At 30.7% G+C, this 27924-nt stretch overlaps 1 protein-coding gene across 1 annotated transcript; it reads right to left on the bottom strand.

The window, feature by feature from the left end:
* Nucleotides 1-137: 137 nt before the first annotated feature.
* LOC136987720 (BTB/POZ domain-containing protein KCTD5-like) lies at nt 138-27897 on the bottom strand. The gene is made up of 6 exons (XM_067285488.1): nt 27718-27897; nt 12383-12491; nt 12209-12300; nt 3314-3409; nt 2085-2219; nt 138-1684 (listed from the first exon to the last, which is right to left on the bottom strand). The coding sequence occupies exons 1-6, from the start codon at nt 27895-27897 to the stop codon at nt 1655-1657; spliced, it is 642 nt and encodes a 213-aa protein (XP_067141589.1). The 3' UTR covers nt 138-1654.
* Between the last annotated feature and the right edge of the window lie 27 nt (nt 27898-27924).

Below are 27924 nucleotides of genomic sequence, written 5' to 3'. Positions count from 1 at the left end.
TAATATTTTTTTTTGTTTTGTAATAAATGTTTATTTTTTCATTAAGATGCATTCAAATGAAGTGTAACTAATATTTATTTTTTGCAATAAATTTCTTAACATCAAAAAACGGGATGTATGAAGGTGACTAGACAACATTTTACAAAAATGATGTTAATTTAATAATACATCAATTCATTTTTAAATTGAAAAACAATGGCAAGATATTGGGAAAAGACTTTGTTATTCCTTACACATAAACCCGCAAGAGGTATAATTGCCACTTAAAATTACACTTTTCAAAATGTAAAAAGTTAGCAAGATAAAGAAAGATATAGCCTTAATTAAAGAATCTTTTCTTCCATTGGCCCCGATCCTCAAAAACTATGTCTTTCTTTATATTTAATGATTATATCATGAAAAAAGTCTTATTGCTACCAAATTAAACAACATACATGATTACATTTACCAAATGCTCCCAAATATGATGACAAATGTCAAATTTGATTTATCCCTAATAGCAACTATTTGCATAAAGACACACAAAAATCTATTTAAAAGAGGAACAGAAGTGGAAATTTTTTTCATCACAATAATGAAAGAAAGTCCCACATATGAATAACACAAAATACTGTTCCATTATACACATTATATACAACACACAACAGTATGCATATAGAACACACTGCACATACATTGGCAGAGTGGTATCTTTATCTACAACATCAAATTACTTTTAATAGACGTTTACAACATAATATTACGAAAAAAACTGCCATGTACACTGTATACAATTGTTTTGTTTCAAAGTAACTTTCATTAATAACAATGTTTACAAAATAATAATAATAATAATAATAATAATAAATAACTGAATTAGTTTTAACTAAATTTATTTTTGAACAATGTATCACAAAACTATTGTATATGTATGGAACATTAAGAAATATTTTAAGTAATGGCATCTGTATACAGGTATACTATGTACATTTTTTCTTACAATGCTGTAAGTAAATGATGTTTTAATAAATTGTTGGCAAACTGCAAAATATTAACACATTACTCATAAGGATGGATTGATTGTATTAGGTGATACTTTGAGAATGTCAATGCTTCTATACAGGTACAATCATTTGAAGTGGGCAATATATGATGTGTAGATGAATGCAAAATTATCCTCAGATAAATACTAATTTCAGAAAGTTCTGAATATATATATATATATTTTTTATTATTTATTTTTCATATAAATGCCACTTGAAGTATGGAATCATAATAACAGTATTTTCAGTTTTATAAAACTGATATATTTTATAAATGAGATAGGACTAATTAATAAATCAACTGAAAACATTGGGAATGATTCCATGTTAATAGGAATGTTCTAAAATACTTTTTTCTGCATCAAGATGGGATGATGTACAAAGATGTTCAGATGTTTATGGTTTGAGAAAACAATTTGTGATAAACTAATCTAAACATCACATTTATGCTATATTCAAACAAAACAGTAATAAATTGCAAAAGAAGACATGATGTAAGATTACACATGTGGGTGCTGGACTAGTACTGATGGGTTGCAGTAATTGTTGACTATATTTGTTTGTTTTGGAATTACCCATCAATATCACAGATGCCTGCACAAATTGTAGCAACCTTGTATATTTTAAAATTTTTACATACGAACATTCTTTTGTTGTAAAACCTATAAAACATTAATAAAAAAAAATTTATTAAATAGATTGTCATCAGCAAATCTTATTTTATATACTAAAATTTAAAAAATACACAGTTAATTCTTTCTATCATTACTTTGAATGTAACATATTAATGTATGATAAGAATTATAATTAAATTTTATTATTAATCATTATTTAAATTTCTAAATATTTGGTTACAAGTGTTAAAATCAAAATAATAATAAATTTTAATTCTGCAGCCGCAGAAGACTAGTAGTATACTAATCAAAGAATATTTGCAAAGAATTAATTAAAATAAAATTTCTTAAGTTATCAAGATAAGTTGTATGTTATGGATTATTATTCTTTTACCTGTGTATTAAATAAATGCATTATGCTATAAAAATTAATAAATCAATGCTATACCTTAGCTCGATCGGTCGGTTCAAACTCACGTTCCGATGCAAGTGAACTAGAACCTGAATATTCACGAGAAACTACGCACAAAAATTCTGCATGATTTTCATTTCCATAGTTATATGATGAACCAATATTAATTACCTGAAATAAATTAATTTTATTAATATTTTATTGAGATATGTCACTAAATTTATACTGTACAGAAATTTCAATTAAAATGAACTAGATTTTACTTTACTTATTTTTACATTTATAGAATTCATCAATATAGTAACTTCTAACTTTAATTTGTGTCTAATCAAAATAAATAAATACATTAAAAATAAGGCAGACTTTTTTTCAGTAATTCTGCTAAATACGACTACAACACACTCCTGATACTCCAAACCATTTTTATTCATTTTTCTATTAAATGTTCCATCCAAACACAAAAAAAAATAACAATTATTTTTTAAAACATAATAAATTTGTAAAATTATTATGTAGGATATGATACATTTTAACATAAATATTTTTAAAAACTTATTTTAAATACACGTGTTTGTCTGTAGTCCTTTTCTTTATCCTTTACATGTCATCCTGTTAACTTGAATTTTTCACTAATCCAAAAAACCCTTTACAATAATTCAAATGAGCAATCAATTAATTGAGAAAATTAAAATTATGTTGTTCACTTTCTTTGCAAACCATGAAAATTAATACCAAGAATATAAATTTAGTATATCTTCATTATAGATTAGCAACTTTTCATCAATTTACAAAAATAAATGTTTCAATATTTTCCATTTCAAGTTCTATTTATATAAAATTTCATAAGCTATTTACTTAGAAAAATTTTATGGATATGTTCAACAGTTTTAATCAATAATCAATTTTATACAACAACTAATTTCTGATATTTATTCTCTAAAATCCAAGAAATATCTTATTATTTATTATATTAATTTTAAAATTAAATTATCACTTTTGTTTGAATTCTTTTAAAACACTTGTTTCAGTCTGAAGGCAAATATAAATTGATATATAACCTCTTAATACAGTTAAGTTTCAAGATATAAATCCTAAGTAAAATTTAAATGTTTTTAATTACAATGCAGATTAATTGAAATAATGTTAAAAAGATAATTACTGAAACAAAATTGAAAGTTGATATAATCAAATAATGTAAGCATATAAATCACATCATTTATAAGTATGAATTATTATATCTATAATTCTAAATTTAATTAACATACTTGTTCAAACTTCCAACCATCTGACATGGTGGATACCATTTGAGTAAGTTCATTTTCACGGCATTGTAATACTCTGTATACATGTTTCTTAGAATCCTAAATCAAAATAAATATAAAAACTTTATTTATCAAATTTTCAACTAATACTTATTATAAATTATATTTCACAATTATCATAGTAGAGTTAAAATGCAATAATTAAAACAAAATCTAATAACTAAATATGTATTATCTTAAATATCAAAGGCTTATTACGATTATTATTACACGTTGTTTAATATAACATTAAAAGGTATATGTTTATGCAAAAACCTATAGGCTTTTGCACTAGAATGACTATACAACATTTAATTTGACTGTTAGTAAGTTCCATGTTCATAATTTTTGCAGTGTAAGATATGATCTTAAGCATTTTTCACCATCTTTTTGAATACAGTGCCAATTCATGAATTCATGGATATATACACTCTTACAAAAAAATTAAGTACATAGATTCAACATTAACACCAATAGGCCATTATTGTTTAATTTTACCATTTATTTTTCTGTAATTCTCAGTTGGAAACTGATCATTACTGACAAGCTGTAACATGTTTATTCATAGCAATAGTATGGGTATCTGTCATATTCAGTGCATCTCAGCTATTGATGTCTGTTAAAGCAGGGGTCGCAAACTGGCAGCCCGCGGACCGGATACAGCCTGTTAAGACTTCATAGTCTGGTCCGTGGTCTTAATGATTTATTTTCTAAAAATCAACGTTTCCTAACATCTTGGTGATTAAACCAGAAAAAATTCAAGCGTCTAACTGTTTATATAAGTCGTAAAGACCTGGAAACAAAATGGCCTTTGTTACTGCCTTTTTTAAAATTATAGTATATTTTGGTTTATCAAATAATATTGAATATGGCCCACATCTGATATAATGTATTTGACTGGCCCTTTGCTGCGTATGAGTTTGAAACCCCTAACATCTCCTATAGCCCAATCCATAACAATAGCTTGCTATCCTATTCCCAAGCAATTATTAGAAGAATTTGAAAATATAAAGCAGAAAACTCTGACTGTATTGAAGTAATAAAAAAAAAAATTGTTTTAAGAATTGCACCCAAACATTTAAATACATGAAGATGACTAGAAACTGCCTAAAAACATATACTTCTGTTTGCAGATTTTGGAACAGATCTTTTGAAATAGATTGTGAATAAATGCTCTGATCTGTCTCTCAAAGATGGCCAGCTTCTCATCTAACTTGAGTTTCTATGATCTATTTTATTAAGTTTAGTTTGATTGTTTTTATTTGTATCTTCCAAACAAAAATTAATTTTTGAAAGTATAATTGATTAAGATAATTTTTATCTTAATAAAGAAGGTTCAAATTCCAAAGAGAAGGCGAGAAAAAGAAAAGTATACAGAAAATTAACTTCTTAGGTTAAAACATTTTTTTAAACAATATCCATCACAACTTTCATTATCTTTTGGTTTGAAGTAAATACAATAGAAACTTCTATACATATATATACTGTTGTATATAAAAGACAAGAAAAATAGTTAATTCTGGAAACCAAATTAAATTTTATTCAGAAACATTTTTGTTATTTTATAAGAACATCATCAGCTGTGAAAATTATCAAATGCATTAGAATGTATACAGTCAAATGAGAGAACTTTCCTATATTTTAACTTTTTCAAAATTAAAATTACAGCAAAGTTATAATTATACAAAAAATTAATAAAATGAAATAAAATCAAAATAAATTAAAACAAACTGATTTAAACATAATAGTGCAATGTTAAATGCAGACTGGTGGCCACCCACACTACATGACCTTCAACAAACACACCTCCACTTATTGATGCTGTTTCTAGATATACTGTAGTTGGAAAGTACTTTTTTAACAAAAATTTCATTTTGTTTCCAAAATTAAGCATTTTTCACCATCTTTTTGAATACGGTGCCAAGTTCAAATGTTATTTTTGTTGATAAAAATATAATAATTCTATTTTTTTTTTTTTAATTTTGCTATTGTTTCACAATTTCAATCAAGGGTACTATAAATGCTTACTTTGTTTTAATTGATATATGAATACTTATAAGATGAAATAACAGAAACAGTTTATTCTGTTCTTAAAGTACAAACAAGCTTTTGAAGTAGAATTTTAGACTTTAAAATTATTCATGTAATGATTTTATCTTAAAGTAAACTTATTTATCATTTATATTAAGAAATGAGGGTATCCAAATATTACTTTTGGAATTTTATATTTAACATAGGATTCATCTGAATTTATAAATGTTAATTATTTTCACTTAATTTGTATATATTCAAAAAAATGTAAAACTAAATTTAATTTAATTTAATTTAATAATACTAAATGCAATTTTTAGTTATTCTTTATTTTGATATATTGTTTGAAATTCTTTTACATATACCTTGTATGCTAATAAGTTCTGGTATAAAATTTACTTTAGTTTTTTGTGCCTTTGACACATACATAATTTAAATTTTTATACAAAAATTCCATTTGCTGTTCAAATGTTTTTTGAATTCTATGTAAGGTAAGTTATAGTCTTTGTTCTGTTAGCTTTGAAGGAACCACAAAGAAAATGTGAGACAATTCTGTAGCTTTTTCTTCAAAAGAATAAAGAAATGTGAAATTTGTCATCTGATAAAATGTGGAAATGTCACAAAAAACATAGTGTATCATATCATGAAGAGGTATGAAGAAACAACAGTATTGAGGACTGATCAAAAAATGATCATCTGAGGGATAAAAGAACTCCAGGAATGGTTAATGCTTTGAAGAACGTAATAAGAAATCCTTACCAATTTCAAAGAAAGTTGACCTTATTAATAAACATCTCAAGACAAACTGTTCATCTATCACTGAAAAAGAACCTGTGGTACCTACCAAATGTTGGTACAGCCTCAAAAGAAGAAAAGGCTGATTTGTTGATGTTGTCTTTTGCAAATTTTTTTATCTGTAAAAATTGCTATTTTCACAGATAAAAAAATTTTTATTGTAGAGGAAAATTTAACAAGCAAAATGACTGTGTCTATGCCAAATCAGTGAAAGTCATTCCCAAAATGTCAAGAAGTCTCAAAGAGACTATCATCCTAGATATGTGATGGTCTGTCTAGTTGACAAGGAAAAGCAGAACTTCATTTTTTATCAACAGAGGTTAAAACGACAAGTGTCAGGAACTACAGGAGAGATTCTCTAAGCGGTGATAGAACTGTTCAAAAATCATACTTGGACTTTCAGCAAGACTCAGCTCCAGCTCACAATGTCAAAACCACATAAGATTGATTAAAAGAAAAAGTTCCAGATTTCATTTCAAAGGAAGAATGGCCTACCACATCATCTGACCTGAACCCATTAGATTTCTTACAGGATCAAAGTTTGGGCTGAAAGTCTTTGCTAAATCCTGCACAACTGTAGAAGTTCTCAAAAAATCCTATCTGTGAGAATTAGCTGCTTTTTCTTTGAAAAGCATCTATACTGCCATAAAAGAGTGGAAACCATGGATAAAAACCTGTATTAATGCTTGTGAGGACACTTTGAACATTAGAAATGGAAATTATGTATCTTAAGGACTTTAACAATAGAAATCTGTAAATAAACCAACCAATGCCTAAATAATCGGGCTAATAAATGGCTATAATTAAATAATAAATATAAACAAATTTGGTATAGAATTGTAATAGATTCATTCATTGTTTAAAGCTCCATCAAAGACCAAAAGAAAGACTATGATTTTGTGTTTTGCATCAATCTTGTTTATCAGTCTTACTTGATCAAGAAGACTGATGAATATACCAAATAGAATTTGGTATAGAATTTGAAATCTGTAAAATTTAAAAGAATTAGTTTTTTGTTTATTATTTATAATTCTGTTTGTTGCCATAGCAACTATTTCAAATAATTATTAGAATAAGTATTCCATTATCAATTTTATTAAAATAACTGTTCTATTGCTTTAAACAATGAATGAAATAGACTGTCAAAAAGCAACTGTTGACAAATCCAGAAAGACCAAGACATTTCATAGCAAAGCAGCTACAAATTTCCTGAAGTACCATACATGGAGTGTTAAACCAACATTGTAAGACATTTTCTATTTCTCAAAAGCCAGATTCCAGTGGAAATTATGGTGCTTGTAGCTACAATTCAACCAGAAGAAAATCAAAGTCATTTCCAAAAATTTCAATATGTCAGTGAGAGATGTTGCATAAAAAAAAAAAATATGAAATTAAACAAACAACGGTTCAAAGGACTAAGCACTGTGCAAGTATGAGATCGTATAAAAAACAAAAAATACCTGAAGTAACTGAAAAACAAAAGAGGGTAATTAAAACTAGAGTTCGAAACTTATATTCTTTAATTGGCAAAAAGATTGCTTGTCTGATTTTAAATGACGAAACAAAGATGAAAGATGACTTCTCAACACTTTCAGGCTCTTGCTATTATACAGTGTTAGAAGTTCTTCCAGAATCTCAGACATCTCAATTAATGTTAAAAAGTTTGCATCAAAATATCTGGTATGGCAAGCAATTTCCCCAAACGGATTGAAAAGTTTGTCGTTTGTGACAAAAGGAAATATCAGTGCTGAAATTTATATTAATATATGTTTAATACAAATAAAGAAGTTGTTACCTTTTGAATTTTACAGATTTCTATTGTTACATTCCTTACTACCTACTTATAAAAAATGTTTGTTATAATATTACCTTTTAATAAACTTGAACTTAAAGACATTTATATTTGTACCAAAGCTTAATAGCATACTAAGTACATGTATCATACTTTATGAGATACTATCATAATATTGTAAAGTAAAATTTCTTAAGTAATTAAAAAAAACTTATTTTATTGTAATAGTTCTTGAACTTGCTTCATTTAAAAAAAGTTGTACATTTTACTTTTAAAACAACTACCGATTAGCTAAAAATATCTGAATTTTGAAAATTTGTTTATAAAAAATATTCCAATTTTATATTTGATTGTATTATTATTTAATATGAAATTATTCTTATTTCAATTTGTTGAAAATAAATTAAGCAACAAACTGAAATCAGAATTATTTACTTAACTGAATTTTGTAAATTTTATTTGTAATAAAATATTTTAGTGTTTATCAAAATAATTTAATTTATTATATATTTTACAAATCCTCCAGTGAACTTTAATATTAAACCAAATATCTAATTGGGCAGTGCAGCGAATGTCTCATGGGAAGCAATAGTCCTTCTTATGGGAATGTCTTATATTGTTATTTCTGGAGTTAATAGTATAAATAATTTTCAGTATATAAATTATTCTTGCCCATATATAAATAATAAAGGCAGTCTTGTCTTAATTCACATAAGTTTTTATGAGAGAATCTTCCTCTCTTGGGTAACCATTCTTGAGACCATCTTAAGAATGTGCAACTTCTTTTTTCAATTTCACCAATCACAATGAAATAATTGTCAACAGCAGTTTTCCATCCATGATATCTCTGGAAAAGACCGAAAGAAAGACTATAATCTTGTGTTTTGCATCAATCTTGTTTATCAGTCTTACTTGATCAAGAAGACTGATGATAAAATGTTACATGTAGACCAGTCTTTATGGCTATGCTCCGCCCAATCTTCACTTTCAGATTTAAATTAATTAGTTATATAGCATATATGTTAAATTTTAGAGTAAAGTTCAAGTTGGCTAAGATACATAGAGAGCCTTGGGTGTAAGATATTCTCAATCAACAAGACAATCACTCTTTATGGCTATATGGCTTTAATTAATATAGGCATAGAAGCAAAGATCAAATGGAGTTCCATGCAGTTTAACTAGTAATGCATCTGCACAATGTACAGAAGATGCAAGTTCAAGCCCCAATCTGGTTGGATGTTCCTTTCCAGATTATTCTAAATTGTTTACGCCTAACTGCTCACCTTAAGACAAATTAAATTACATGGGTGTATCAAAAATTAACTTTCTCAATTTTTTATTTATTGACATGAACATTGTGGCAATTAGATGACATGGTAGTTTCAAATGGCTGGTGGTTTCTTTTTCAACGTATTCCATTCTTGCAAAGGCTTTTATCCCAGTGCCCTATCAGTTGTTCCATGCCTGGCAAAAATTACCCAGTCCTGATAATTGGTATAGCTATTCCCAGACTTCAGCTTGCACCTCGTCATCAGATTGGTAACATTTCCCTTAGAAGTGTTTCTTGAGTTATGGGAAAAAATGAAAGTCTGAAAGAGCTAAGTATAAGAAGTTGAGCCAAAACCTACCACTTCCACTTCTGTATTAATACAAATGTCTTTTGCATTATGTGCCAAATATATTATTATGGAGAAGCACAACATGACAAAACAGAAAACCTGACCACTTGTGATAAATGGTCTCCTTGAAATGAGCAAGTGTTTCCCAATAAATTTTGGCATTCACTGTTTTTTGGTGAAACTCTACATGCCAGATACTCACGAATGTCTCAAACAGTTTACATAAGTTTCCAGCTTTATTCTTCATTAACAGGAAGTTCAAGATGTCACGTTGCTGATGTTTTGAACTTTCTGTTAATACTTTCTGGTTAAGATATGGGAATGACCTTTGACCCAGAAATGTAGCCGTAATTTCTTGTAACCTTTGGTTTAAACGTGTCTACTTGCATTTCCTATGGCAATTGTCCTTTTGTAAGTAGTATGCTTCTAGTTTCATTTATTGACAAAATTTTAAGATCAAAATTTGAAATCAATATCATCATTTTGCAACGTTAATCAAATTTTTTTCAGAACAAAAAATTTTCCTGCAATTTCTTTTTTTGTTGAAGTTATTACCATTATTATTAAATAATTTGATGTTTTGTTCTTTTAAAATGTAAATACAGATAAATAAATAAGTATAAACATCAAATTATTGCAGATTAATGCACTTTTTTTACAGTATGCAAATTTGCATATTTACCAAAATGGCTTATAAATGAAACAAAAACTAAAATTTCGTTGTACAAATCATCATAAATCTTTGTCAAAAGACAGAAAACACTAAATAAAATGAAAATAAACAATTATCCGATCAGAATTGAGCGCACATTTTTCAAATGATGCAATTATAAATAAAGACTAAAAAATTTGGTTTTTATGTTTGTATACATTATATTTATATTATGAACAATCAAATCTGTATCAACAAATACTTACTTACTTGTATATGAAATTAAAAGGAAAATAATCGATCTTTAATATAGACTAGTTATAAAAACTGTAAAGTTATTCATTTTCATAATTAATTAATTAATATCCAGTTAGATCAGGGGTCGATATTGACCACTTTAGGGGTCGATATAAGATATAAGATTATTGGGGAGGTTGATGAAAAGACTAAAACTTACAAATTTTGAACCGAATATTGCTAAGGATCATCAAGCTTATCCATCTCATTGATTGCCAGTTATAAAAATTATTATTTACATATATACAATAAATGTAAAAAATGTAAAATTAAAAGAAATGTATTAAAATAGTAAGTGCTTTTTTTATTTGTAATACAAAGTTTTTGGTGGAGTCGATGTGAGATTTTGAAAAGTTGTAGGGGGTCGACGATAAAAAAGTTTGGCGACCCCTGAGCTAGATGTTTCTTAATTATTCATTTTCAAATGCACAAGATTTTAAAAGGTCAACAAAGGTCAGTCTACAGAATCACGACACCTAACAGGTAAGACTTGAAAGTGTTAACAAAGAATGAAAAATGCTTCCATGTCATGGATTCCAAATTCCTTTTGGTTTCAGGTTGGAAATAATAAAACCAAGTTTCACTACCAGTAACAACAGAACTCAAAAATTCTTCCATCTTCTGCATAACAACACAGGTATTGTATTGTTGATCCACAAAAGCTGTCCAATTAGTATTGATTCAAGACTTGTGGAAACCTAATGGTTATGGACAATGTCTTGGTCTCATATGAACAACTGAACATGTCCTTCAGTTTGTCTATCATGACTCACCTGTTTACCCAAACAACTTTGCTGACACAAGGAATGAGCTCATTTGAATTTGATGGATGACTATATCCTTTCTGATCACACAACAAAAACCTTCTAGAATCAAACTGTTGGCAATAAAATTGAATTTTCTGCACAGATAATACAGCATTTCCATACATAGTTGCCAGCTCCTGATGAATCTCACCTTGGTGAAGTCCCTTTTGGCCATAAAAATTGAATCATGCCATACACTTTGTTTTTCAAATATTCATTAAATCATGCATGCTTCTCAAAACATGAATAAATCTGATGTCCAGGCCAAGTGTCAGATTCCATGACTGGCATGTGTAGCGGCCACACAGAGACTTGTATCTGTCAAAACCTTTAAATAATTTCTTTGCGTCACCCCACTTAAAAAATTAGAGAAAGTTAATTTTTGATACATTCACATAGTAGCCCAAACTTAGTCTCATAATTTCAGAAATTAGATATTTGGTTTAATGTACATATTTTATAAAAATTACGTACCCAGAACCTTTTATGGCGTGGTAACTCCTAAATATTGTCACACAAACGTTTTAGAACCCCTTCTGGGCTCTGCTTCAGGTTCCAAATTGTTTCTAGATGGATGTTCAATTGCCGGTAAAAATTCGTTCCTGGAACGAATTTTTACCGGCAATTGAACATCCACCTAGAAACAATTTGGAACCTGAAGCAGAGCCCAGAAGGGGTTCTAAAACGTTTGTGTGACGATATTTACGAGTTACCACACTGTAAAAGGTTCTAGGTACGTACTTTTTTGGAAGTAATTCCAGTGTGGTGAGTAGTGAGTTATACATATTTTATACATTTTTATCAGAAAATTATTAATAAATAATTTTAAATTAGTGAGATATAAAAACTTTATATGAACTAATTTACTTTTGTCATTTTGGCATTTCTCTCTAGGATTCTTTCTTTAACTAGTTTAATCAGATCTGTTATATTGTAAAACTCAGCTTCTTCTAATACTCCTATATAAAAATAACTAAAATTTAATAACTAAAATAATAAAGATAGAATTATTATGATGTTTTATATAAAACCATTACTTACCTTCTTCTGCAAGATCTTTATTAATTATTAATTTACCGTGGCGAAGATAATTTAGTATAGGACCAAAATAAGTTGGATCTCGATCTATTAAATAAGCACCAGTATCATCCTGTACAAAAATATTTAAATTTATAACATGCTATGTGCGACACTTACAAAATAATATACAATTTAAAAACATGTTAATTATGGTATTTACATTTTTTATTTGATTAAAAAAAAAAGTAAACAAATTCAATGCTGAAATAGTTATTGATTTAGCACTAATAATTTTTTACTTAGTCAAATATACTAAAAAATCAACGGTTTGATTCAAATTCTGAACATTACTATATCATTTAACAGCTGCAATCAATTTATTTGTTGTTATTTTTTAATATTGAAAATTTCATTAGCAAAAAAATAAAATATAAGAGCTTCCCTACTTATGAATGTTCAACTTACAAACAATTTGACAAAGTGCCTAAAATTTAAATTTTGTGTGAATTTTGAAGTTCTCTTGCTGGTTGTGGGATGGTATTGCAGTCAGTCTTCAGCCAGTAATAAATAAAAAATTTTTGATAAATAATTAATGTGGGTTTATTTCTAGTCATGTTTCATTTTTGTTTGGATTCTGACATTACATCACCACCGATGATGTGGCATTGAAGTTGGTAACATTGGAGTAACAGCATTTTTCCTTTTGTTTGCAAATTTAAAACTGCATTTGAAGTAGTAATGGACAATTAATTGAAATCGAGAAAGTCTTATCTTAATTTCCAATTCTTAAAACGATTCTTTCACATTTAATAAGAAAATTAATTATTTGTTTTAGTCAAAGATTAAAATTTTCTATAATTAGCATTATTAATAATTAATTACTTGTTTATTGGAAACTTTCATGTCGACAAAGCAGAGACATGCAACATCCCATAAACGAAGTGGTCTGTCATGGCAGATTTTTTTTTCGTGTAGTCAGAGTGACAACAGAATGCACTTAGTCAGTGCTAACTGTCCCCGTTTTAGGCGAGATAGGGTGACAGAGTTTTCATTTGGCTGGCATTGAGCTGACTTGACAGGCAATCTGTATTCAGTATATCTATCTATATAAATATTAAGAGTAAAATGTTCCCTTACCTGAAACTGAAACTAACACTTCACAAAGTGCTATAAATAGAGACTCAACTTTGACTGCCTGGATGAAATATAACCAAATCAATCAAGACCGACAACAAGTATTTTATCCACACTTTCTGAAATATTATGTTTATAATAAAAAACAATGTGGATATCTGTATATATATACATATATACAGGGTGCATAGGAAAGTCCCTTTAATCGAAAAATTCTTGTGAACAAAGAGAGCTACAGCTATGCAAGTGAGGTAACGGTATAGAGGTATAGTAAAGTGACTACGCCTGATCTAATGCAAACAACAGCAGCGTCCCTAGTGGCAAAATTTGGAAGATAGGCAGTGCAAATCGAAAACAAAAACAGATAGAGCAAACTTTCCAATTAGAAAGTTTTAGAACATCAATTAATTAGTACAAAACGACATGTGGTTCACACGGATAAGATAAATTGTCGCCTGTATAAATTGTTGGAGGTTAAATGTCAACAGGATGGGGAAATAAAGGGAGTCATGTCATATCTTGAGTACGATCTGACTTAATGACAATTTTACTCATTGTCAAAATTTACAATTTTTATAAAACCAATCCCTACCCTCAAAATTACATTTTTTGTCATTTTATAATAATTAAAAATATGAAAAATTCTTTTTAATAAAACATCATAACAGACGATGCTACTAAATGTTGCTGGGAAAGTTAAACAACTTATTGCTAGATTTTTTCTTTTGTCATGTAACTATAGAAGTTGCATTAGTGTTGTTTTGCACAAAAGATAATCAAATTTAAATTTATTTTAATTTTTTTTAGAAATTTCATTAATTTTTGTTTTATAAATTTGCCTGTCTTTTAAAAATTTTAAATTGTAAGTGAGTTAACATTGAACTATTAAGCTACCTAGTTCTAAATCAAGGCCAGCAGTTGGAAAAAATATTTAAGTGTCGACAAAACGGTTTAAAATATAAATGAATTGAAATTTAATTGCATGAGCAATTATTTATTGTGACATCGTCACAATGCCAGACTGCACTTTTTAATTGTATTTTTTAAATTAATTTAAAATACATGATCTCCACCTCAAATTAGTAGTGTCTTGCCCGTGTACATCTTACTTTTCCTGTTAGCAACAAGGCTATGCTGGTCATCTATCTAACTTCTTTCAGGGAAACTTTTTTAATTGAAATAACCTGACTTCCAGTTTGCATCAGAAGTCAGAAGTTCGTATATAATTAATTGGGGCCCCCTGTTCATAGTTTTTCTATATCTGGTCTTGACTTTCATCTATCTAACTGTTCTTGAAGTTCAGGAAAGACAGACAGACAGACAACAGTGAGAATTTATAGGTCTGCAATTTTTTCAAATTGCAACCCAAAAAATATATTAAATTTTTAAAATATTTAGTATGTTTACTTATAATGATAAAATTACTTTCAATGTCGGTACGACAATATTCACACCAAAGACTGTATAAACGTTGTGAAAAGTTCACTGAGTTCAGCGTTATATCCACGTTTGCTTGTCGCAAGTACTTTCGACGAACCTTACTGTTGTCGTCTTCAGGCGAGTTCGTAAATTTGCCGAAAAACTTTAAAAAGAAACAAAACCGATGCAGAATGGAACGCATAAAGCTTTACCAAAGCCGTTACGAACGTAAATTAAAAATTCAAAAAACATTCGAAAGCCGATCGAGCATCTAGCTCCACGACTAGCGAGGCCGCGCATGCGCAGACCCGCGCTTACGCTAATCGTATATTAGATAACGCTAAAGCACGTTTAAACACTTGAATAACGTGATCCAGATATTGGGCAGCTCAAGAGTGGGAGTGTTGCATGCTTCTAACGTGGTGGTAAGGAGGGATTCCCAGATGAAAACTGTTTTTCTATCATTGCAGCACTTGAGCATATGCGCTTGCGACCATAGCGGATTGAAACCCTGTTCGAGAGCCTTTTTTGCTAGCTCTGTGGTGTGCCTACCCCTCACCACATCGTCCTGGTGCTCGGCGAGGCGGCTGACAAGCATTCTGGTGGTGGCCCCGATATATCGTGTGCTTATTCCCGTTGCTAGATTTTCCAGTGGAACAGCATAGACCCCCGATTTCTCGAGCGTGGAGAGCTTGTCTCTGTCGTTACACAGAAGCTTGCACAAGTTTGGAAGTGGAGCTAATGGCAGTACCAGGTTGCGCTTCCTAAATATTCTGCAGATACGTATAGAGAGGGGTCCGAGGTATGGCAACGATCATCCCAGCAGAGGCCTTTCAGCCTTCTCGATATGTCAACGCAGCCATCGCCTCCCTCATAAGAAGGGCATTTTTGCTTTCCTCTACACAGGAGCTGGCCAACATCGAGTTAGATAACATCAGTTTGGCAGTACGCACGGCTGGCTTCTCGCGTGCAAAATTTACACATGTGCTCAGTAGGGTAAAGAAATCATTGTTTCCTAGCACCACGCTAAGCAGCAAGAGGGAGGTTTCGATGATGCAAGCATCATTGCCATACCTCGGACCCCTCTCTATACGTATCTGCAGAATATTTAGGAAGCGCAACCTGGTACTGCCATTAGCTCCACTTCCAAACTTGCGCAAGCTTCTGTGTAACGACAGAGACAAGCTCTCCACGCTCGAGAAATCGGGGGTCTATGCTGTTCCACTGGAAAATCTAGCAACGGGAATAAGCACACGATATATCGGGGCCACCACCAGAATGCTTGTCAGCCGCCTCGCCGAGCACCAGGACGATGTGGTGAGGGGTAGGCACACCACAGAGCTAGCAAAAAAGGCTCTCGAACAGGGTTTCAATCCGCTATGGTCGCAAGCGCATATGCTCAAGTGCTGCAATGATAGAAAAACAGTTTTCATCTGGGAATCCCTCCTTACCACCACGTTAGAAGCATGCAACACTCCCACTCTTGAGCTGCCCAATATCTGGATCACGTTATTCAAGTGTTTAAACGTGCTTTAGCGTTATCTAATATACGATTAGCGTAAGCGCGGGTCTGCGCATGCGCGGCCTCGCTAGTCGTGGAGCTAGATGCTCGATCGGCTTTCGAATGTTTTTTGAATTTTTAATTTACGTTCGTAACGGCTTTGGTAAAGCTTTATGCGTTCCATTCTGCATCGGTTTTGTTTCTTTTTAAAGTTTTTCGGCAAATTTACGAACTCGCCTGAAGACGACGACAGTAAGGTTCGTCGAAAGTACTTGCGACAAGCAAACGTGGATATAACGCTGAACTCAGTGAACTTTTCGCAACGTTTAAAATTACCTTCTTGTTATAATTACGAAAATTTTTATTATGCTCTAATTAGGGTTGCCACCTATCCGGGTTTGACCCGGAGACTCCAGGATTCAGCGAGTTATCTCCGGGGTTAATTAATATTTCTCCAGGTTGTGCAAGTTGAAATGAATATGTACAAAATTATATGCAAACCGTCGCGTATATTTCTTTCCCCGTGTACTGAATTACTAGTGTGGTGGTCGTTGGCTTAAATACATAATGTCTATAACTGGCATAGGCGCAATGCTGCCACATGCTATGTAGTTGTACTCTCTCTTGTGACTGTTCTGTCAAGAGATGTCTATTGAAAGTGACATGACATAGGGGACAGTTTGATAATCAGTGTTCGTGTTGGTTGATGATTAATGGTAAGTTATAGAATATAGTTACTCCTATCGTCCCATGCTCTAGTCCAGTGTTTCTCAAACTTTTTGGTCCGCGACCCCCATTTTGCACTTAAAAATTTCAAAGGCCCCCTGAAAAATGCATATGTGTGGAAAAACATCCCGGAGAGGGGATTAATTTAAATTTAGGAGGAGTTAATTTTTTTTTGTTTAATTGCATTGAAACACTCATAATTTTAATAGCAGATTTGTTTTTAGTATTATTAAAAATTAATAACTTACCTCTGGTACATATTTGAACAAAATATTCTATGTACATGTTTCGACATTAGTAAACTGAATTAGTTAAATTAAACATATTTTAAATTTAATGTGATGGGTGAGGCTGCTCATTTTGGCACAATAAATTAAACCTGGGTTTAATATCAGTCAGTGCAGGTCTCATAGCGATTTCCCTCTGGCGATGTCTATGTTGCTAAGATGAGAGCGCTGCTTTGTTTTGATGTTGGTCATTACTGAAAATGCCATTTCGCATAAATAAGTAGTTGCAAATAGTAAGAGAACTACCATTGCTAACTCAGCGAGTAATGGATACTCTGTTTTCACACTAAGTCAAAAAGAATTCAATGTTTGCTTACTAACCTCAGTTCCAAACGTTGTTCTATCATAGTTCAGGCGGGGAGTGGAAGCTCGGGAGATTCCCGAATAGTGCACAAATTTTTGAATGTTATATTCAGTCTCATATTAAAATATTCATATTATTTATATGTGCAATTTATTTAAGTAAAAATTATTTTATACATTTTTTATTTCTACTATTTCTAAACATGAATCCACGGTAAGTTTATAAAATATTTGAAAAAATTTATCTGTCATGAATTTTTCTGCGACCCCCCGAAATATTTTTCACGACCCCAACTTTGAGAATCACTGCTCTAGTCAGTCTCAAGCAGGCTAAATAATGTTATATAACAAACACTTCTGTTGATCCTCAATATATATATACAGTCAAACCTGTTTTTATGCGCTCTTTTTATGTGCGATTTTTATTTGTGCGATTTTTTTAATGCGAATTTTTAATTTGTGCGGTATAGTTGGCGACTAGTCTCGTGCGATTCGTCATGTCTCACGTTGACTTATTATAGCTAAATAAACTTATTATAGCATAAATGCACTTATTATAGTAATATTATTGCATGAATATGCGAAAAATGAAATAATTTACTTTTTAAGTCAACAAAACACCACCTGGACAAAAATATGTAAAACAGACGATATACCAGACGATGCAGTCAAGTGCTGACATCTGTTGTCAATAAATTCTATTTCGTACGGTTTTCAGTTATTTTCTATGTGAGACTTTTTTTATGCGGTCCCTGTTGACCGCATAAAAAAAATATTTTTTAATTGTGTCGCGAAAACTATTATTTACAGCCATTCGTGAAGTTTCGTGAGATTTTTTTTAATGCGTTTTTTTTAATGTGGTCCCTATCCCCCGCATAAAAACAGGTTTGACTGTATTTTTTGATTTTCAGATGTTTTTTGTTTCCAAATTTTTCCAAAAATTTTTACCCGTGTGAAAAAATTTTATCGCGATTTTAATCAACCTTTAATGATGCACGTTATTTAAAGCTACTTTCTGATGTCAAAAATGACATCCAATAGTTTTTTAATTTTTTTTATTAATAAATTTTATTATGTATATGTTTAATTAAGTTGGGGGGTCGAAAATCGCAATAAAAAGTGTAATTTTTGAAAAATATTACAGCTAGCTAGTATTCACCCTACTTTAGACCCTTCACCTGCAGAGACTTATATGGAAACGTCCCCAGGTTTTTTCGGTTTCTTTAATCATCATCTCCGGGCAAGACTACGTTATGAGGTGGCAACCCTAGCTCTAATACATTAAATTTTCAAATGCAATTTGTGCAATTCTGAGTAAAAACACTTGCTCGTGCTAAGTTTACTGCTGGTTTGAGTTTTAAAAATTGAATTTTCAAGATGAGTCAGTCTAGAAATTCATAGTTCAAATGAATGAATTCAAAAATTGTGATGATGATGATATTTGTTCAACTCGTTGCATCATTTATTGAAACTCATTTAGTGTTAAATATGATGGAATTAAAGCATTTATGAAGTATGCCAACCGCAAGAAGCACGAAAAAAGAAGTGAATCTTCTTTGGCCAATGAAGTAATTCCCAAAGATGGCAATCCTAGATGACACGAATTTATTTTGTAGTACACAATAAAAGCATGCATATCCACATATAAATAGAAAATTTTCAGGTTGCTTCAAAAGATTGATTCTGGATTTCCCAATCCTTTTCCATTCTTAAGCTTGACGTTTATTAATTAATGAATGGACTGTGCTTGTAATGTAAATCATTAATTTTTATAAAAAACCTTCTTACTTAAACCAAATAACCGAAGTATATTGTTTCTTAGATGCAAACGTTTTCGACGCCCCTTCAACGCCAAAAATGTTTGCACCTAAGAAACAATTTACTTGTTATTTGGTTCAAGTAAGAAGGTTTTTTATATATACAACCCAGTGTATTCAGTAGTCAAATTTTTCTAAATTAAAATAAACTTTAGAAGTATTCAAAAGAATTGAGAATTGTATTGAAATTGGGAGTTTTCAGCAGAATCAGAATCAAAATTGGAATAGGGAGAAATTTTGGTATCATTCCAATGTTTACAATCATTCTATAATCAAACCAATATTCGTTCAATTATAGAACAATTGTAAACGTTCCAGTAAATTGATGGCCTGTTGATCATGTTGAAAATGTTAGTTTAAAGCAGTAAAATGATTCTCAGCAATAAGGTGTATATGTTATATAATATTCAATGAGTCTCAGTGTATGTTGAAGGATAAGACTTTAATTACATTAATTAATATAACAAGAATTAATATTCAGTAGACCCCCCTATAACACGGGTTCATATAACACGACGAAAAAATTGTGATCGTGTTCGTATAATGTGCTAAAAGAGACTCGTATAACACGGTAAAACATCATTGCCAACTCGTGTCATGACAGGATTGGTTGAATCTAGACCAATAGCGGATATTGTACAAACCATTGAGTTTAAACGAGCACTAGACCTACTAAAAAACATTTATTATTCAACAGCCATAAAAATTATATTTTTATTAATGATGTCTCCAAAGTTCAATGAATTTTTCATAGAAAAATAACTTATCAGGAAACACGCACCCACCGTTCAACGACGAAAACAAGCTTAAGCAATGGCGTCGTCGAACGATGCACTCTCGGTAAGTAATTCTACAATTTTTTGTTTGTAGCATAGTTTATATGGATTATTCCCAAAAAATTATACGTGTTTTGGAAATGTTGAGACAAATTAGACTAGAATTGATTAATTTTATAGAAGAAAACCTTTCAAACAGCCATAGCCCCTAAACTGCACAAGTGCCAGGCTGTGATTGGCTCATGTATTTAAGTGACTCGTACAACACAGATTCATATAACATGGAACGTATCTACTGTGTTGTGGGGGGGTCTACTGTACATCTTAAAATAAAAGATACAAGGGCATCACATTACTATAAATTAGTTCTCAAAAATTTTTAGTCAAAATTTTTGAGAACTAACAGTAATATTTAAATATACTGTATAAATATTCATGAATAGTTTTTATAAGTACGTAAAAATGAGTAAGATTTAATTCAAAATTATATCCATTAGATAAGCTAATATACTGTATATCACAAAAATATTATATTTAAAAATAAAAATATAGAAAACAACAAAATTTCAAAAAATAAAGTTGCCATATTTTGCATTTAAGTAAAATTTGTAATTTCAATAATTATCTTTTATTCAACTCATTATTAACAAATTAAGTGGCATGTGTTGCATTTTTGCAATACATGTCAAATACAGTAGAGAGTCGTTAATCCGAACCTCGGTTATCCGAACGATTTTCAGTCAGACTCTGTCGTGCTGAATCGAACGTTTTTGATACTAGATTTACTTCTAAAGTATAATTTTCATGTTTTTATATTTTTCAATATATTTATTTTGTTTGTACAAAATAAGGAAATGATTTTTAACGATACAATAGCCTCGATTATTATTATAAAAATTTTTGTTAGGCTTAAAACCGACAAAAATTCAACACGAAGCGACATGCAACGGTCAGGTTAATATATTTTTCGTACATGATTGGTTATCCGAACAAATCACTAATCCGAATAACCCCAGTCCCCAATTGATTTGGATTAACAACTCTCTACTGTAGTTACAGCATGGCCTGTGGAAATGAAAATTGCACTTGGCCAAGTAAACTTTTTTATAACTAAATGTTAATAAAAATTTAATTTTCACTCCTATAAAATATGAAAAATATGCAAAATTTGCCTTTCCTAATGTTTTTCTTGCACAAAATAAGTTTTTCGTGCATGTTTTTCTTGAACATAAATAAGTACAACGTTGTGAAAATATAAAACACAAAAAAAAAAATATTCGAGAAATAATCTTTATTTTCTTTTAATGAGCAAAATCAGTAGGTATATCATTTTAGTGACTGTTCTACTTTTGTGGATATGTATCAATCCATTTATACAAACTAGAATTTATGCATTTATGCATAGTAGAAGTTCTGTTGAATTTAAAACCTAATGAGCATACAAGATGGCATAACATGATCAGAAAAAGATCATTCAGACCACGTGTTGCAATTCCACATGTCAAAAAATCAAGAAAAAATGTTTTTCAACAACAAAGACAAAATTATATAAAATGGCCATAATTTTTATGCTATTTTGCCCATAGAAAAAAGCATGGGCCAGTGCGATATTTTATGCACTTAATAATGTGTTTAACCAATTTATCAAAACTGAAAAATTGATAAATATTTATTTTAACATTAAATAAATAAAACTGTCTTTCTGTGTTAAAATTCTTTAACAATGTTGAAATTAAAATAGAACATTATTTTAATTACCGTTATGAGATTGCTTAACCAAATAAACCAATTTAAAGTCGTAAATGCTAAAATTTGAATGTAAATATAAATCAACATTTTCTCCAACCTATTAACCGGAGTAATACTTTTCGATATTTGCTAATGCTTTCGATGCCCCTCCTGGGCTCTTCCTCAGGCATTCGATAAACATTGTAGTGATTTGCTTGACGACCTACACACTTCCCCTTCCGATGGTGTTCGATTACGTAAGACTCCAAAGCGCATGCGTCCCCATGCCTAATAAAACTTCTAATTGTGAACTGCTTATCCTCCCTTCTACTATACACTCAAAATGCAAGAATAAACAAATAAATTTAATTTAAACGCTGTCGTCCATTAGGAATTGCCACGCTGTAGAAAGGGACATTTCTTCCTTAAAATTAATGCTCATGGCTTTGCACTCCACTCTAAAAATTTCAATAGCTTCCAAAATTTTTAGGTGATCATGATGTGAGGTGGTGAGAATGATACGTGCCTTGTTAAATACCGCCGTGATGTCCGGGTCTGTTGCATATGTTGCAAGGGTTGTCGTGTACTTATTTCATATAATGTCAGATTTATGCTCTTTCAGACGCACATGTAACAATCTTTTGGTTGCACTTACATAAACCATTTCTTTATTACACCTGCCATCTATTATAGGGACTCTGTAGATGCCCGGTAACCTATTGGGGTTCAGACGATCTTTTCCATTCCTTAGTAGGCTAAAAATGGTTCGACATCTCCTGTACGCAACCCTAATCTCCCATTTCTTGGCAATGTCAGTATATAATGTTTTTAGAATGGGGTTAAACGTGACAGAGATTACAAACTTGTCATCTTCCTTTACCTTAATATACCTACCTTCTACATCCTCTTTATTTTGATAGCAATGCTTGTATTTTTTAACGAGCGTATGTATAAGGTTGGTGTACCCATACTCCTTCGCCATCGCTTCTATATAATTGATCTCCTGTGTTAATGCCTGTGTTGTGGAAGAATGCGTGTACACTCTCATGACTAATAATCGGAAAGCCACTACTTTATAAGGAAAAGAATTGCAAGATCCTATCAGGATGTATGTTGCGGGATACTCCGCATCCCCTTGTGGATTGGGATATCCCGATCCACTTCTAATACCCCGGGATACATCCCGGGGTATTAGAAGTGGAGAATATTTATTAGTAAATATAAATTGAAGATGTTAAATATAATGACTTTTATAGGGGATAAAAGAATGAAAATATAATAAACTAAATTATGAAAAATTAGGAGTAAGATATAAGAATGATTTTTAAAACTAAAAATAAAATAAAATAAAATAAAATGAAATATAGATTTAAATTTTTGGTGTAAGTTATGATGCTACTCATTTAAAAGTTTAAATAGTGAGATCCACATGTTTGGGATTACTAAAGTAGGTTTGTTTCAGGGTTCTAATATAGATATGTATAATGCTTCCCAAATGTAGATAGATTTGCACTTAACACATTGTTTGATTAATGATGTTTCAGCCCATAAAAGAATAAGATCATGATCCAATAAATTTTTGGATAATTCTGTGATATGTCTGCTGTTCTTGATATCCCTCTGATGTTCTATAAATATAAATAACATCGCTAGACCCAATATACTATAAGCTAAACTCCAACCAAATGCTGAATTCTATCAGGGTAGATGTGGCTAAATACTAAATAAGTGTTAGGTGCCATCTCTTATTAAATTTAATAAGAGATGGCACCTAACGCTTCCCTCTAGTGCCAAATTGGTTACATAATTTATTTAGTATTTAGCCATATCAAGCCCAATAGAATTCAGCATTTGGTTGTAGTTTAGCTGATGTTATATAAGACGACATGAATGTTTTCTGTTTGTAGCACCTATATAATATTGCATTGTATCTGTGCTTGTTTGTTGTAAAGGAATCATATAAATGCCTGATTTCTCTAATGCTGAAAAAATATCCCTGTCATTACAAAATAATCTATATAATGGTGGCTGAGTCTATTATCATCAAAGTGCTAATTTCAATATCATTAAAGGATTTTAATGCCAAAAGACAGTTTTATTAATTTAATAAACAATTATTGGCATAAAGAGTATATTTTTATTTATTTTAACATGTTTTTACATATGGCAGATGAGAGTCTGAAGATAAAAGTTAACTCTGCCATAGACTATTAGGTTCTCGAGGTATAAAGGAAAAATATGAAGACACATTTAATTCATTTTAGTGTTTCTTCTATTTTTTTTGTGAATTTTTAAGTATATTTATCCTTCTGGCTTTTTATTAATCAAATCAAAATATTCACTCTTAATAAACAAGACAACTTCTTGTGAAATCACAGAAAGATATATGCTAGACAATGTTAGAGAGTCCAGTTTTTTAATGTGATTTAAATATTTTTCAGGACAATTGGTCCCATCTTCAGAATCTGAACAGAATGGAACATTAGAATCAATAATGCATTCTATCAGTTCTTTTGTCAATTTGAAATTCCAACTTTTCATTCTATAGTTCTACAGTTTAAATCAGTGATTCCCAAACTTTTTTGATCCACTGCCCCCTTTTTTCCATAAAGTTATATCCAACTCTCCCCAATCATACCCCAATGCCTCCTAACCCATTTTTCCTTGTGTGAGAAAGGCTTGGAAATATTTTTAGGAAAACTTTTCTACAAACATCACACTTTGTGTACTTACCACACATTGTTCTCAACATCTGAAAACCATTAAACGCAATGTTTCTTCCTACCTGTTTAACAGAGGAAAAGGAAAGGCTGTCAGTGACCTCAACCTTTGCCTATGGTCATCGTCCAGTACCCTGCCTCCAGTGCTCCCCACTTGCTTCTTTTCGCCCCCCTAGATTTACACACTGCCCACAGAGGGTTATTAGTGCCCACTTTGGGAGCCAATGGTTTAAATGTTGGAATACATTCTAAAAGAATTTTTGAATAATTAAGTATGGCACAGATGATCAAGTGCATCATTACCTGAGCAATAATTTTTTGAACAAAGCAGTAATAGTGCTGTTAGGAGAGTTTCAACATATGATATATATGATAAAAATATATCAAAATTATACATTAATTTAAAATAAAATAATAAAAATGACATTAAAATAAAATATTTTGAAGTTCAACTGAATGAAGGGATTATAAACCTAATGTAATATTTTGCCAAGTTAATTAACCACACCCATAGGTCTACATTTAATGTTTCTTTCTTTATGTTTATAATCAAGTTCAAGGCTGTTTCTATACAAGGTTCTTCAGCTGTTCTTCTGGGTAGGTTTTTGGCTGTTGGTATTGTGATCTCTGCTTCCCCTCAAAAAGGTGCAGATTTTCTGTTGTGGATCAACTCCTCTGCTAGGGCTGTTGACACCTTGGCTTTCTAAAGATCTTTTTTTGTATTCTGGCAGTCTAACCAACACATATAAGAACCTCTAAGTCTGATAGTTATATTAAAGCCAAACAATTGTCATATTTAAATCGGGCTACATTACCACTATTATTAATGACTGCTTATGACTGTCTACAGTATATAGGAAAGAGGAAGGGTCAAAAATGACAGAAATTATGATTATATAATATTTGAATACATTGTATAAATAAATTCAGCATGTTTGCTATGATTTACTTAAATACTTTTCAAGAATGCATTTTTTTCTTTTATTACACTAATTACACTCTGAAGCCACTCTAAGAATGCTGCAGAACAAATAAACAGTTAAAGCAATAAATTTCAAAATTTGTAAAAAACTAACAAAATATACTTCTAGGTGTTATAAACTATATTTTAGATGTTTGTACTAGTAAATTATCATAATAAAAGTATTAGAGAAAGCAACATGATCAATCTAGCTAGTCTACTAATATTTAATAATAAAGTGTGTGACAATCTCTGCAAGATTGTCTAAGTGGTGTAGGTCCAAAAAAGTTGGGTACTACTAAAATAGATTATAAAAATATAAACTTGTTTGGTATATAGCCTATTATGTTCTACTTCATAATGAACACAAAACTATTTTCCTTTACATATTCCAACTAATGAACATAAGTTTCATTCTTATTCTGGGAAAGATTAGTTCTAATTCATAAAATCAGTTGAAATATAATAATATGAGATAAATACAAATGAAGTTAAATGTTCTTTTAATATCATTCATTCTATAAATTTAAACAAAGTTTAGCTGAATCAGAGTATTCAATGAAAATAAAGTAATGACAATTTTAGTTAATGTTACCCTAGGTATCGAGATGGCGGCTCGTCTCCGATCCCAGCAATCAGAAGAAAGAAAACAGTGGAGATGCACGTTCTAAACCTAACCTAACCTAACCTATTCTAATAAATTACCATAATTATTAGAGTAGGTTAGGTTAGGTTAGAATGTGCGTCCCCACTGTTTTCTTTCTTCTGATTGCTGGGATCGGAGACGAGCTGCCATCTCAATACCTAGGGTAATACAAACCACAATTTTTTTTCCTCCTATATTTATTAAAATAATAACTAAAATTAATGTCAGTCATAATATAAATTAATAAAAATATATGAAAACTCAAAAATGAAATATATTGTTTACTCAATTCAAAAGCAGTACAATAATCTTTCATAAATATAACAGTTAACAGCAATTTGAATTCAATAATGGATGCATTCGTGCATTGCATGCATTGTCCAATTAGCACGTCGAACGTAGTAGCATAAATCTGTCACAATAAATGTGTTGAACGTATCACAAAACATTTTCAATAAACGTCCATCGTTAAAAATTACTTTTTACTTACAAAGAAACGAAAAATTATGAAACATAAAATTTCATTCAATTTTTCTAAATGTTATTTGTGTTAATGAAAAAATTAATTGTATCAACCATATTGGGTCAAACAATTATTATACTAAAAGACAACAGCTTGTATTTGCTACACATATTTCAAGAAATTATTTTGCGGGTAACTTCATTCGGGTCCAAAAAAGACCCCAAAGAAAGTCAAAACATCATGCACGATTACCCAACAATAGTTACCAGTAATATCACAAACGGAAGTCATCGTACATTTCATTCTAGTATATTTCTCGGGCGACTAAATGGTATAAACTTTATTTGACGGTAACATTTGTCACCGAAGGAACGAAGCCAGTGTTATAAACTGTAAATATCGGCCTTATTTGGCAGAGTCGACAGTCGTAACCAAGCAGAAGCGTTTCAATCTGTCGAACGACGTGTGACGTACACGTTGGAACAAAAAACAGCCATTGTCGATCGGTTTCGGGTAGCATAAACAGAAGATGCTACCAAACACTTTCCGAAATGGCACTACCGTAGAGGGTTTTTGGCAGAAAAATACTCAAAGGCAACCGGAACCGTCAAGTCTGCCGAACGCAGCCAACGAATTATTGTTTTAGCTACATACAGAACATTATTATTATTATTATTCAGATTTAGTATATACATACCATTCAACCTGAGTAAACTCATATAAATTAAGCTTATATATTTGGATTTTTAATTATATATTTCTTTTCTTTTATACAATATGAAAAACTGAGTAATTGAAAATGATATAAGACGGTAAAAACATATAAAATGAACTTATATATTTACAGTTTTTAGGAAAAGAGAAAGGCAACTTACCTTATCTGAGTTCAAATCAGGATCTTCTTGACACAAACGACACAAAAAAGACTTTGGATCTCTACCTAATGTCGTCCTAGTAGTTAGAAAATACGTTCCTCCTACATTTAACTTAACCCATTGATTGTTTTTGAAAGATTTGTCATCTCCACTGTTTTGTTTATCATGTTTGTCCGCCATTTTGAATTCGATTCGAGGAAGAAGAAC

The sequence above is a fragment of the Centruroides vittatus genome, unplaced genomic scaffold, assembly GCF_030686945.1.
Source record: "Centruroides vittatus isolate TY-2023 unplaced genomic scaffold, ASM3068694v2 scaffold_2569, whole genome shotgun sequence".
Classification (NCBI taxonomy): Eukaryota; Metazoa; Arthropoda; class Arachnida; order Scorpiones; family Buthidae; genus Centruroides; species Centruroides vittatus.
Note: the sequence above shows the minus strand (reverse complement) of the source record. Positions and strands in the feature narration are given on the sequence as shown.